Source organism: Theropithecus gelada, chromosome 3 (assembly GCF_003255815.1).
Source record: "Theropithecus gelada isolate Dixy chromosome 3, Tgel_1.0, whole genome shotgun sequence".
Classification (NCBI taxonomy): Eukaryota; Metazoa; Chordata; class Mammalia; order Primates; family Cercopithecidae; genus Theropithecus; species Theropithecus gelada.
This window is the reverse complement of record NC_037670.1, coordinates 76,506,257-76,520,216: the sequence shown is the minus strand read 5'-3', so window position 1 is coordinate 76,520,216 and position 13,960 is coordinate 76,506,257. Positions and strand designations below refer to the sequence as shown.

The following is a 13,960-nucleotide window of genomic DNA, read 5'->3' as shown; positions in this document are numbered from 1 at the left end:
TGTTGTACCTTGACATTTCTAAAGCCTCTTTCTAAAATTATCAAACCATCCTTTGCTGGCATTAAATTTTCCAGTTGAAAATCCTTCACCTTCCTTTAATCCTATATTAGAGTCTATAGGTATGCCTTTCTTATAGCAATCCTGCACTCACATAAAAACTGTATTTTCAATATGAGATCAAAAGGTATTTCACAAAAAGTGCATCTTTATATTTGTTTACATTTCTCTTGACTGAATGGCACCATGTATACAGTCTGTGTAAGTTACAGAAAACGTTTGCCAACTCCTACACTACCATTTTGTTATTTGTTTTTATTTGTTTCATCTGTTCTTTGCCGCTTTGTTTTTCCTTTCCTGCCTTCTTCTGGATTAATTGAGTATTTTCGTAATCCTTTTTAATCTCCTCTTTTGGATTTTTTAGCTATAATTACCTGGTTTTTTTTTGTTGTTGTTAAGTCGTTGCTAGGAAATAATGTATGCATCCTTACCTTATTAAAGTCTGCTTTGAAATACTGTTACACCACTTCACGTACCTTACAATATGAACCTCACAACAATATAGTTCATTTTCCCATCCCAATATATTTTACTTCTTTGTTATAAACCACACAATGCACTGTTGTTACTTTTTCTTTAATCAGTTTTTTTCCTTTTTAAGAGATGGGGTCTTGCTATGTTTTCCAGGCTGGCCGTGAAGTCCTGGGCTCAAGCCATCCACCAAAGTGCTGGGGTTACAGGTGTGAGCTACTGTGCCCAACCTCTTGAATCAATTTTTAAAAGAAATTTTAAGATATATTTTTATAAATTGGCCCTTATATTTACTATTTCTGGGGTTCTTCCTTCTTGTAGATTTAGAATTCCATCTGAGATTGTTGTCCTGTCAAGAAGAACTGTCTTTATTATTTCTTGTAATATTGGTCTGCTGGAAATGAAATCTCTAGGTTTTGGTTGTCCAGAAATGTTTTTATATTGCCTTAATTTCTGAAGGATATTGTCACTGGGACTGCTAAGTTGACAGGTTTTTATCTTTTCACTTCTTTAAAGATGTTATTGTTTATGGCTTTAATTGTTTCTAATAAGAAGTCAGCCAGCCATCGTTCTTTTCTGCTTTTTTATTTTGCGTTTTTAATGGTTTGATTTTAATGTGCGTACATGTAGTTTTCTTTGTATTTATCCTGTTTGGTTTCACTGAGCTTTATGATCTGTAGTTAGTTGTTTTATGAGTCTTAGCAAATACTCAGCCATTGTCTCTTAAAATTATTTCTTCTGCCTTGCTCTCTCCTTTCTGAAAGTCCAGTTAATGTAGACTATTGACTATTTTTCTACAGGTCTGTGACATTCTTTTTGGTTTTCATTTAATTCTTTTTTCTTTGTGCTTCATTTTTGATGGTTTCTATTTATCAATTCTTCAAGTTCACCTGTTTTTTTCCTGATTTGATCTAGCCAATGAATTTTTAAATTCAGACTTTTTTTTAGTTCTGAAATTTTCATTTGGATCTTTTTTTACAGTTTCAATTTCTCTGCTGAAGTTCTCCATTTTCTCACTAGTTTTTCTCCATCTTTTCGTCTAAATATTTTAATGTTGTATAAACGTTTTTGTTTTTTTAATTCTAACATTTGGATCATCTGTGGATCTGCTATTGACAGGATTTTTTTCCCTTGATAAGTTCCATGTTTTCCTACTTTTTCACATGTCTTGTAATTTTTTAATTGTAGGCCAGATATTATATTATAAAAGAACAGTAGAGACTGAAATAGGTAATACCTTGCTCTTTTGTCTTTCAGACAGTATGGATTAGGGACTGGTCTCTTATGTAATCAGAAACTGAGCTGAAGTTAGGCTATGAATAGATTTGGTTCAAGTTTTGTTTTAAATGCTTTGAGAATGGTTTCAGGCCCCACCTTTGAGCAGAACTTTGAGATCTAAGTACTGCATGTCTACAAGATTTCTCTCTGCTTTTTAGACATATCTTCAACCATCACTTCTCAGCAAAATTCCTGTTGGGGAGGATTGGCGGGTAGGGAGAGCTAGCTCTGCCTCTGCTTCTTGAGCTGCCTGTCTACCTCAGCCCATGCTCAACCGCTGAAGGCTCAACTAGTTTCTCTTTTTCCCTGCAAAATTTGTTGCTTATGGCAAGGTTGCTCCTCTGCTAAGTTGTTAAGAATATTTTCTTACATGTTTAGGTTCCTTTTCTTTAAAAATACTTCTTTTTGGCCAGGCACAGTGGCTCATGCCTATAATCCCAGCACTTTGAGAGGCCGAGGTGGCTGGATCACTTGAGGTCAGGAGTTCAAGAACTGCCTGGTCAACATGATGAAACCCCATCTCTATTAAAAATACAAAAATTAGCCAGGTGTAGTGGTGCGTGCCTGTAACTCCAGGATTACAGGAGAGGCTGAAGCACGAGAATCACTTGAACCTGGGAGGCTGAGGTGCGAGAGTCGCTTGAACCTGGGAGGCGGAGGTTGCAGTGAGCCAAGATCCTGCCACTGCCTCCTGGGTAACAGAATAATACTCTGTCTCAAAAACAAAAACAAAACAAAAAAACACTTGTTTTTGATGTGTAAAAATGACGTGCATGAAAAATCACCTATAGCAACAGAAAGCATATCATTGGTTTCCTGGAGATGGGAATAGAGAGAGGCAGGATTATGGGAGGGAGCTTTGAGGGGTGATGAAAATGTTCATTATTATGATTGTGGTCAAGTTTTCATGGGTTATAATATACATATATCAAAATTCATCAAACCCTATATTTAAATATGTTCAATTTATTGTACTCAATGTAGTTGTAAAAAGATTATGTTCAGTTAATTATAGACACCTTAAGTGTAGCATTCAGTGAGTTTTAACAAATGAATACACCTATATAACCAATACCTAGTCAGGATAAGGGACATTTCCATCACTCTCATCTAGTCAATCCCAACCTCTACAGGCAACCATTCTTCTCATCTCTGTTTTCACCATAGATTTGTTTTGCTTGTTCTTGAATTTCATTTATTGTTTTTAATTTTTTTTTATCTTTTAAAAAAGAAAATAGAGATGGGGAGTCTCACTATGTTGCCCAGGCTCGTCTTGAATTCCTGAGCTCAAGCGATCCTCCTGCCTCAGCCTCCCAAAGTGCAGGGATTACACATGTGAGCCACCATACCTGGGCTTGAACTTCATTTAAATGGAATCAAAGAATGTGTACTCTTTTGAATCTAATTTCTTTTGCTCAACATGATGTTTTTAAGATTTATTCATGCTGCTGTTCATGTTAGTAGTTCATTGTTTTCAAAAAATAATGCATTGAAATGAAATTAATGTAACCAAAGTAACAATTTTAAGGTAAATAATTCAGTGGCATTTAGTACATTCAGTGATGTGCAAAATACCTGTCTAATTTGAAATATTTTTATGTCTCTAAAAGTAAAAAGTCTTACTCATTAAGCAGTCTTTGCCCATCTTCCCTCCCCCCGAACCCCTGACAACCATCAATCTGCATTTGGTTTCTATGGATATATCTATTCTGTATATTTCATATAAATGGAATCATCATACAATATGTAACTTTTTATGTCTGGCTTATTTCCCTTAGAGTAATGTTTCAGAAGTATATCCATGATGTAGCATGTATTAGAACTTCATTTCTTTTTATGGCTGAATAATATTCTATTATATGTATATACAGCATTTCATTTATCTGTTCATTCATTGATAGATATTTGGGCTGTTTCCGCATTTTGGCTATTGTGAATAGAACTGCTTTGAACATGTGTGTGCATGATTTGTTTTCATTTTTTTTTGTACATATACATAGGAACAGAATTGTGGGATCATATGATAATTATTTTTAGGAACCACCAAACTGTTTTTCAAAGCATCTACACTATTTGATATTTCTACCAGTAATATGGGTTCCCATTTTCCTATATCTTTGCCATTGTCTATTTTCTGTTTGTTTTATTTTTAAATTATAACCATCCTAGTGGGTGTGAAGTGGTTCCTCATTGTAGGTTTGATTTGAATTTCTCTAATGACTGTTGATGTTAAATGTCTTTTCATGTGCTTATTGGAAGACAAAATATGTATCTTTGAAGAAATGTCCATTCAAGTCCTTTGCCAAATTTTTAGTTTGGTTTGTTTGAGTTGTTTTAGTTGGGTTGTCTTTTTGTTACTGAGTTGTAAGAGTTTTCTTTGTATATTCTGGATATTATCAGATATATAATTTGCAAATATTTCAAACCATTCCATAGATTGTCTTTTCACTTTCTTGATAAAGTACTTTGATGTGCAAAGGTTTATAATTTTTTTTATCGTGGTAAATAATACATGGTATTTATCTTTTGAAGAAATTTTTAAGTATACAGTGAAGTATTGTAAACTATAAGCATTATGTTATATAGCAGATCTATAGAATTTTCATTTTGCATGACTGAAATTCTATACTCATGGAACTGCAGCTCCTCATATTCTCCTCCCCAGTCCCTGGCAGCTACCACTCCAGTTTCTGCTTCTATGAGATCGTCTACTTTACAGATTTCATATGTTACTTTTCTTTTTTGAGATAGAGTCTTGCTCAGTCACCCAGGCTGGAGTGCAGTGGCGCGATCTTGGCTCACTGCAAGCTCCGCCTCCCGGGTTCAGGCCATTCTCCTGCCTCAGCCTACCAAGTAGCTGGGACTACAGGTACCCACCGCCACACCTGGCTAATTTTTTGCATTTTTAGTAGAGACGGGGTTTCACTGTGTTAGCCAGGATGGTCTCGATCTCCTGACCTCGTGATCTGCCCGCCTCGGCCTCCCAAAGTGCTGGGATTATAGGCGTAAGCCACCGCACCCAGCCCGTATGTTGCTTTTCAGCCTTTTGGATAAGATCAAACGTAGATACTTCATTATAAGTGGAGTCGTGTAGTGTTTTTCTTTCTCTGACTAGCTTATTTCATTTAGCATGATGTCCTTAAAGTTTGTTTATGTTGTAGCGTATGACAGGATCTCCTTTTTTTATGCTAAAGAATATTATATTGTATGTATGTACTACATTTTTTTGGTCTCTTCATTTATTGACGGGCACTTAGATTATTTCCATCTCTTAGCTATTGTGAATAATGCTGCAATGAACGTAAGAGTGCAGATAGCACTTCAAGAACCCAGTTTCAATCCTTTTGATAAATACCTGGAAGTAGGATTGCTGGGTTATATGGTAGTTTTATTTTTTCATTTTTTTGTGGAACCTCTGTAATGAAAAGTTTTTAATTTTGGTAAAGTCTAATTTATCTATTTTTTCCTCACGTTGTTTGTGCCTTTGGTATCGTATCTGAAAATCTACTGCTAAATCCATGATCACAAAGCTTTACCTCTATGGTTTTTTTCTAAGAGTTTTATTTTTAAACGTTTTTCGAGACAGAGTTTCACTCTTGTTGCCTAGGCTGGAGTGCAATGGCACGATCTTCGCTTACTGCAACCTCCGCCTCCGGGTTCAAGTGATTCTCCTGCCTCAGCCTCCCGAGCAGCTGGGATTACAGGCATGCACCACCACGTTGGCTAGTTTTTGTATTTTTAGTAGAGACGGGATTTCACTATGTTGAAGGTGAAATCCCTTCAAGGTCAGGCCGGTCTTGAACTCCTAACCTCAGGTGGTCCACCCGCCTCAGCCTCCCAAAGTGCTGGGATTACAGGCGTGAGCCACTGCTCCTGGCCTTTCTAAGAGTTTTATAATTTTAGCTCTCATACTTAGGATATTATCCATTTGGGTTTAATTTTTATAAATGGTATGAGGTGGAGCTCCACCATGACTCTTGGTGCGTGTAGATATCTAATTTTCTCCGCACCATTTTTTGGAAAGGCTGCTCTTCCGCTTTAAATGGTCTTGACATCCTTGTCAAAAATCAGTTGGCCATAAGATGCATCAGTTTATGTCTGGTCTCAATTCCATTTCTTTTGTCCATATGTCTATTCTTATGCCAAAACCACACTGGTTTGTTTGGTTTTGTTTCTTTGAGACAAGGTTTTGGCTTTTGCCCAGGCCAGCGTACAGTGCCATGATCATAGCTCACTGCAACCTTGAACTTTTGGATTCAAGCGATCCTCCTGCCTCAGCCTTCCAAGTAGCTGGGACTACAGACATGTGCCACCACACCTGGCTAATTTTTTCATGTTTAATAGAGATGAGGTCTTGCTATGTTACCCAGGCTGGTCTTGAGCTCCTGCGTTCAAGTAATCCCCCCTCCTTGGCCTTCCAAAGTGCTGAGATTACAGACATGAACTACCATGTCCAGCCAGCCCACACTGCTTTGATTACCAAAGTTTTGAATTACGTTTTGAAATTGGGAAATATGATTCCTTCGCCTTTGTTCTTAATTTTCAAGATTGATTTGGTTGTTTGGGGTCTCTTGCAATTCCATATGAATTCAAGGACTGGCTTTTCCATATCTGCAGTTTATTGTTCTTTATTGCTGGATGGTATTGTATGCTTGAATTTACAGGTTGGTTTATCCAGTTTTTTACTGAGTATATTCTCCTGTTGATGGAGATAAACCCAAGTATTGTCTTCTGTTTTCCTTCTCACATTAACTTGAGACTTAGGGCTTTTGGTTTTGTCAAGCTTTACCTTGAATGAATTTATTCTTCAAAAGTATTTGTTGATAAGGAACCAATGGCTTTTTGGCCATGCCTTTTATATTCCAACTTTAGAAAACACTGTGTTTTCAAGTTGTAATATTCTCTGTTCATGATTTATATATGATTTATTAAGAAAAGTCACACTTTGAACCTGTTTTGCAAATAATTTACCTGTTTTCTTTGCAGGTCCCCTTTTTATCTTCTTTGGAAGGTCATATTTATTTAAAAATAAAATGTCAAGTGAATTCCAGTGTTGAAGAAAGAGGGTTTCTAGTAAGTAACATCACAGTCTTTAACTTCCTTTTTTCCATTTTGTGAAATACGGACTTGTTTCCCATAGGAATGAAATCCTTTGTGATTAAGTGACAAGTTGGTTCAGTAAAGATTTGTTGCATGTCCTTTATATGCCAATCACTGTGCTGCCGTTGGAATGTAAAAGACCACAAAAAATAATTCCTCTACTCACGAGCTTTTCATTTAGAAGAAAGAAATACAAATAAACAGACACGCACAATGTAATACTCTAATAGGAGAAAACGGTGCATTGCTGTCAATTGGTGGGACATTAGGTCTTGACTGTGGGTGGGGTGGGATAAAGGGAACTGCTGAGAGAAGTAATTTCTAAACTGAGTAAGTTAATCAGGGAGAAAGGGGAGAAGTGTTCTAGATAGGGGGAGAATGTACAGTGCCTTGAAGGGCCCTTCTTTGTCACTGCTACCCAAAGAAAAGAAGGATGACACATGCAGACAGTGGAAGGTATTTCAGGATAGCTAGAGCTTAGAGTTTGAGTGCATGCGTGTGATTGGCGGGTGGGGAATGAGGAGGAAAGTGTGGTTAGGGAAATGGGACAAGAGTTCAAGGGCCTTTTAAAGAATTTGGACTTTATCCTGGAGTCAGTGAGTTGCTCTTATAGGATTTTAAGTGAAAGAAATTATTCAACTTGGGATTGAGAAAATCATTCTGACCAATGTGGAAAGCAGATTGGAGAATGACAACCCCAAAGAAGACTAGTCAGTTCCCACCGATGTGGGAAATTTTAATGAGTTAAGTTTTACATGATTTGAATTTTAGATGCCTGGAAACATGTGTGAAAGTTCTGGGTTTGGAGCTCAAGACAGACATTTAGTAGAAGGTAAAGATGTGGATATCTGCAGCATGGGGAAGCCCAAGGCAAGTGAGGGAAGCAGAGCCAACTCACTGGAGGAGTGCCAGCATTGAAAGGACGGATGGAAGGAGGGAAGCCTCAGAGGAGACTGCAGGGAGAGAAACGGAGAATCTAGCATCATGGTTGCCAATAGAAGAGAACATTGAAAGAAGGGAGTGGTTAAGTTAGATCAGATTCTGTAAGGACTGTAGGACTTACTATCGGGTGATCATTCTGGCGCAGGTGAGGGCAGATGCTAGACTGCAAATGGGTCCAGAGTGAGTGGGAGATGAGGAATGAGCACAGGAGCTTGGAAACTCTTGGAAACACTTTGGCAGTAAAGGAGTAAGGAGAGAAGAGTGTTGTGCTTGCAGAGGTATGTAGGTTGAAAGGAGGATTTTGTCAACATTTTGTTAAGATGGGAGAGACATAAGTGGCTTTAAATGTAGATGGGTAGCTTCTGATAGGGCCAAAGAGATTGAAGATAGAGGCCATGGAGGACCTTAACTAGGGCTTACGGGGTAATTCATAGAGCAAGGTCATGAGAATGGGGAGAATTAAGCCCAAGCCACAGTTCACAGATTTATTTGATACAGAATTACAGTTTTCTCATGATGCGAGGAAGAAAGTGTGTGTGTAGAACGCATAGAAGATTGTGAGTATGGTACAAGAAGTGGAGAAAATCCAGTTGCTTTGGTATTCTCTATGAAGCAAGAACTGGAATGATGCAAGGGATGTTACAAGTCAGTTTGTAACTGCTGTCAAAGGTTCAGAAGAGCTGGATAGTAAGGAAAGCCCGGTGGCCTAAGTAACTGAAGCCGACTTCCCAAGGATTGGGAATTGCTACTTATTAATAGTATTTTTTCTTTCCTTATTAGGTTTTATCACATGTAAATCCAGCAGGTGGCACTAGGTAGTCTTGGAAAAGCATGTAAATTTCTGACTTGAAGGCAGTGTTTGCCTAACGACCTTTTCTTTTCATGTAAACATTATTATATTTTATTGTAGATGCCTTTAGCAATGGATAGGCTATGTTAAGGTAGCTGGTCCATTTGCATATAACGTCTCACCTAATTAATTTTTTAGCTGGGCTCTTAACGAACTTGTTAGATCTCTTCAAGTTTACTCTGTCTTGAATCCTATAGCCCATTCTTCTTACATCCATACTTACAGAAATCTAGTAAGAAAGAGCTCTGGATTCCCCGACATAACTTCTGTCCTCTGCCTAAACATTGCATTTTAATTGCCTCTACCCCCTATAAAAAATTAGAGGTAGTAATGGAAATGAAAGCTCCTCAGCTCAGCTTCCTGTGTGAGGATGTGCCAGGGCTGCCCTGGAAGAGGGCGACTCCAACCAGAGACAGGTAAGTGGTTTCAACAGGATGCCAAGCTAGCTGTGCCTTCGCTGAGGAGCAACAAGAGGCAGGTGCTCCGATTTGGCAGCCAGAAGGTTCTAGTTTTGCGGTCTGTGTGATGTCAGTTAATTTCCTTGGCCCTCTGTTTCTTCAGCTATAGGAATGAAAAGGCTGTCCTTATTCTTCTCTGATTATAGTAGGATGTCATAATAGCTGGTGTTAATCTTGTTTATCAAAAGTTACCTTGTCTGTTTATTACCTTTATGATGTAAAAGGTGAACGTTAACACAGGAGGGAGCTGGTGAGTGATTTCTGTTAACTTTCGTGCTTGAGATTGAAATAACAAGATTCCTTTCTTTCTTCCTTGGGGAGCTGTGAGCAGTATTGCCTAGAAAAAGGCTGCTTTGGGAGAAAAATGGAAGCATTAGGGGAGGAGGAAAAAGGTGAGGCAGGAGAGCATATGGTTGGAGCAAGCTAATTAATCTGAAGTTTCAATCTAGCTTGGTAACATTTGCTCCCACACATCATGGCCAGAAATTAGACTCCTAATTCAAGCCACCTTTTGGGAAATTTACATAAAACAGTGAATTGAGAAGAGTGTGTATATCCTACTGTCATAGGGTTGGAGTAAGGAGTAGTTGAGATAATTTAAAGATATACTTAGAATGGTCCCTCACAGCAACAACCAAGTAATACTAGTTTATTCTTAGCTTCTCAACAATCAGAAAAGTAAAGTTGGGATATGAAGGTAATCTAAAATCAAATGCAAAGATGCCTTTGGATCATCTGTATCAGAGGGCAGCACAGCAGGCCCCACTGCCTGTTTTTATAGTCTTTGATTGGAACATAGGCTGATCTCCTTCCTTAGCATCTGTTGCTGCTTCTGTGCCACAGTAGCCAAGCTGAGTAGCTGTGGCAGGGACCGTATGGCCCAAAGTCTAAAATATTTACTTTCTGGCCCTTATAGAAAAAGTTTCCCTGATCTACATCATTGTTATGTTTTTACCTTGCTTTGTTCTTTAACACAGAAGTTCCTAGATGAATGATGTTTTTTTTAATTTTTTTATGGTTTTTTTTTTTTTTTTTTTTGAGATGAAGACTTACTGTGTCGCCCAGGCTGGAGTGCAGTGACACGATCTTGGCTCACTGCAAGCTCCGCCTCCCGGGTTCAGGCCATTTTCCTGCCTCAGCCTCCCAAGTAGCTGAGACTACAGGTACTCACTGCCACGCCTGACTAATTTTTGTATTTTTAGTAGAGACGGGATTTCACCGTGTTAGCCAGGATGGTCTCGATCTCCTGACCTCGTGATCCACCCGCCTCAGCCTCCCAAAGTGCTGGGATTACAGGCGTGAGCCACTGCACCCGGCCTTTTTTTTTTTTTTAGTTAAAAGTGAGGGCTTTTATATCAGTTAGGGCTCTTTTATGACTATAGCTAAAAAGTAGTGAGAGAAAAACTCTTAGCTTCTACTTACACTGTTTAAGTGGAAGTGCTTCCGTGGAACAAAACCAGATGTTATTAGTTGCCTATTCTGGAATCCTGTTTCTAGCCAACACTACTGCCTGGCCTACCTTTAGAATATAAGTAACATTCCTAAGGACAAACGCCTGACTGCAGGGAGGCACCACTTCAAGCGGGTCTCACGGTTCAGCAGCGGACTTGGAGTTGTGATGTTTATCATGGTTATTGACCAAGGCCTGTGATCATAAGCTACCTCTTTTCTAATCCTGTTAGAAAACTTGATCTCCTAAACAAAGATTAAATGCCTGTCTTGCATATTAAGATAGGTTTAACTTAATATATTATCATTAGTTTTTTAAAATATATAAGGTATGGTAATTTTGTATTATTAATTCTCCAACACTTAAGCCATTTCTGTTGTTTAAGGAGCATTTCGTTAGGGACACTACACTTTTCAAAAATCTAAGATTAGATAGAGGTATTTAATTTAGGGTTGATATCTGAATGTTCTTAAATGCTTGTAGATGATGTTGAAGAAAATTTCTGATATGAATAATCAGTGATTTTCATTACTAAGGTAAAAGACATGATAAAAAAATCATACAGATAGATTTTGAGATATGAAATATGTCAACATACTACAGTTAGCATACAGAATCAGCATTTCATTGTTAGGACATTTTCCTCAATTTTCTAAAGCCAGCATTTCAATTGACTTTTCCAGACCATATTTGAAGATGTTAGTGGTTTTGGTGCCTGGCATCGAAGATGGTGTGTTCTTTCTGGAAACTGTATATCTTATTGGACTTATCCAGATGATGAGAAACGAAAGGTAATTTAAATAGTACTGTTTAGTGGTGAAAGCCCTGATTGACTTTCATGTAGTGTTCATGCAAATGTTCCCTCTGGCCCCCATCATTCACCCAAATTAATAACCCTTTTTATGTATTCACTAAGCCATTAAAAATGTTCTTGTTGGCCGGGCGCAGTGGCTCATGCCTGTAATCCCAGCACTTTGGGAGGCCAAGGCGGGCAGATCACCCGAGGTCAGGAGTTCGAGACCAGCCTGGCCAACATAGTGAAATCCTGTCTCTGCTAAAAACACAAAAACTAGCCGGGTGTGGTGGCAGGTGCCTGTAATCCCAGCTATTCAGGAGGCTGAGGCAGGAGAATCGCTTGGATCCTGGAGGCCAAGGTTGCAGTGAGCCGAGATCACACCACGGCACTCCAGCCTGAGCTACAGAGCAAGACTCCATCTCAAAAAAAAAGTTTTTGTTGTAGGGGTGTGTGTGTGTGATATACCTTTACAATTTTTATATCCTATCCATTCCCTGTAATTTGACCACTCTTAAAATGGCTTAACATGTATATTTTTCCTTCTTTTCTACTGGATGTTTAATTATATTTTTGTTGACATTTGAAGTTGGAAATGTTTTAAATTTAATTTTTATCTTATTAGTTAGGGTAAAACAGCAATGGAAACCCACCCACAGGAACAGTGGTTTGTATTTTGTTTCTAAAATTTAACAATAGGATTTTGTGTAATAAATTTTATCATGTTTTTAAAGAAGTTAGTATTATTGCCCAAGTAAGATTATTTATTATCTCCAAACTGGAAAATAGAAATAAGCAGAATTAAAAAGAAAATCATCCATAGCAGACATAGCTATTGCTCATATTTTGGTTAGATATCTTTTTAAACTTTAAAAATGTATAATATATAATAATTATTCATTTATGAATCTTTTTAAAAGGAAAAGCATGCTTTTTATAATCTGATTTTTTACTTGATAAAATATTCTAACATCTTTCATTATCAGTAAAGATAAGTCTATAATGCTGTGTTGGATAGCTATGTGTGTTACACTGTAGTCATTACAATTATTAATATTTTAAAATTTTATTGTGAAATGTTGGAGACATTCAAAAGGGCGTAAAATAATTTCGTCAACCTCTGTGTTATTATTCCAGTTGAAGCGCCCCATGTAATTCTCTCTCCCGCAGAGATAACCACTATCCTAAACTTGTTTATTGTTCCCATGCACTTATTTAAATTTTTATTATACAGATTGAATATCCCTTATTCATAATCCTTGGGATTTAGAGGTGTTTCAGATTTGGGATTTTTTTTCAGGTCTTGGTATATTTGCATTATACTTGCCAGTTAATTATCTGCTAATCCAAAAATTGAAAATCTGAGATGCTCCAATGAGCATTTCCTTTAAGCATCATGTTGACTCTCAAAAAGTTTTGGATTTTGGAGCAATTCAGATTTCAAGATTTGCAGATTTTGGATGTTTAACCTGTACGTGTATATAAGCAATATATGTTGCTGCAATTGCATGTTTTTAAACATTATACAGATAATAACATACTGTATGTATCATTCTGCAACTTGCCTTTTTTGGGTCGGTATGGTTTGTGAAATTTGTCTGGAGTGGTATGTGTAGCTTTAGTTTGTCCCCTTTTCTCTGTATAGTATACTTTTGTAAGAACACATTACAATTTATCCATTCTCCTGTTTAGAGACCCTTATATTATTTCTAAATTGTTGTATACAGACAATGCTGCTGTGATTCACTTTCTTCTTATTTTGTTTTGGTTTGTACCTTTTACAGCCCACATGCAGGAAGATTTAGTTTCTTGTACACATGGATGAGAGTTCTTTTTTGAATGTTATCTAGTAGCAGAATTGCTGGGTTGTAGGGTTTGCACATCTACAACTTGATTTTGTCAAATGAGTCCCAAAAGTGGTTGAACGATTTTCCATTCCCACCAGGAGTATTTGAGAGTTCTCAGCTTTTCATATTCCCACCAACACATCATATGTCAGCCTTTTAAACTTCCATCAGTATGATAGATGTGAAATGTACTCTTATTTTAAAAATTTTTGTGTCTTCTTGATTACTAGACTAAGTATCTTTTCTAAGCATAAGAGTGTGTATGGCCATTTATATTTTCTCTCCTATGAACTGATTGTCTATATATTATTCATTTTAATATTTTTTGATACATTGCAATTATATTTCCCTAGTCTTAGGCTTGGCATATCTTTTAATTTATCTTTTTAGTGTCTTTTTATGCACAGACTTTGCTAATGTTAAGGTAATCAGACCTGCCAGTCTATTGCTTTGTGCTTTTTAGGGTCTAATTTAAGAAACTATCCTTATCCTGGAGTCAAAGATTTCTTTTATACCTCTTTCTAAAGTTATAAAGTTTTATACTTCATATTTAATTTCCCTAGAATTGATTTTTTTTTTTTCTCACCTGGATAACCAGTTGTGCCAGCATCATTGAATGGTTGGTTCTTTCCCCACTGTATTAGGTCATTCTTGCATTGCTATGAAGAAATACCCAAGACTGGGTAATTTTTAAATTGGCTCCTGGTTCTGCAG

The 13,960-nt window shown here is 37.3% G+C and overlaps 1 protein-coding gene across 2 annotated transcripts in view; it reads left to right on the top strand.

Moving 5' to 3' along the window:
- Nucleotides 1–13,960, top strand: part of ANLN (anillin actin binding protein) — a 64,609-nt gene that overhangs the window by 43,071 nt on the left and 7,578 nt on the right. For both annotated transcript variants that reach the window (XM_025378138.1, XM_025378137.1), the window contains 2 exons: nucleotides 6,793–6,879; nucleotides 11,290–11,397. In XM_025378138.1, coding sequence (XP_025233923.1) covers nucleotides 6,793–6,879; nucleotides 11,290–11,397 — 195 coding nt within the window. The remainder of the gene's footprint in view (nucleotides 1–6,792; nucleotides 6,880–11,289; nucleotides 11,398–13,960) is intronic.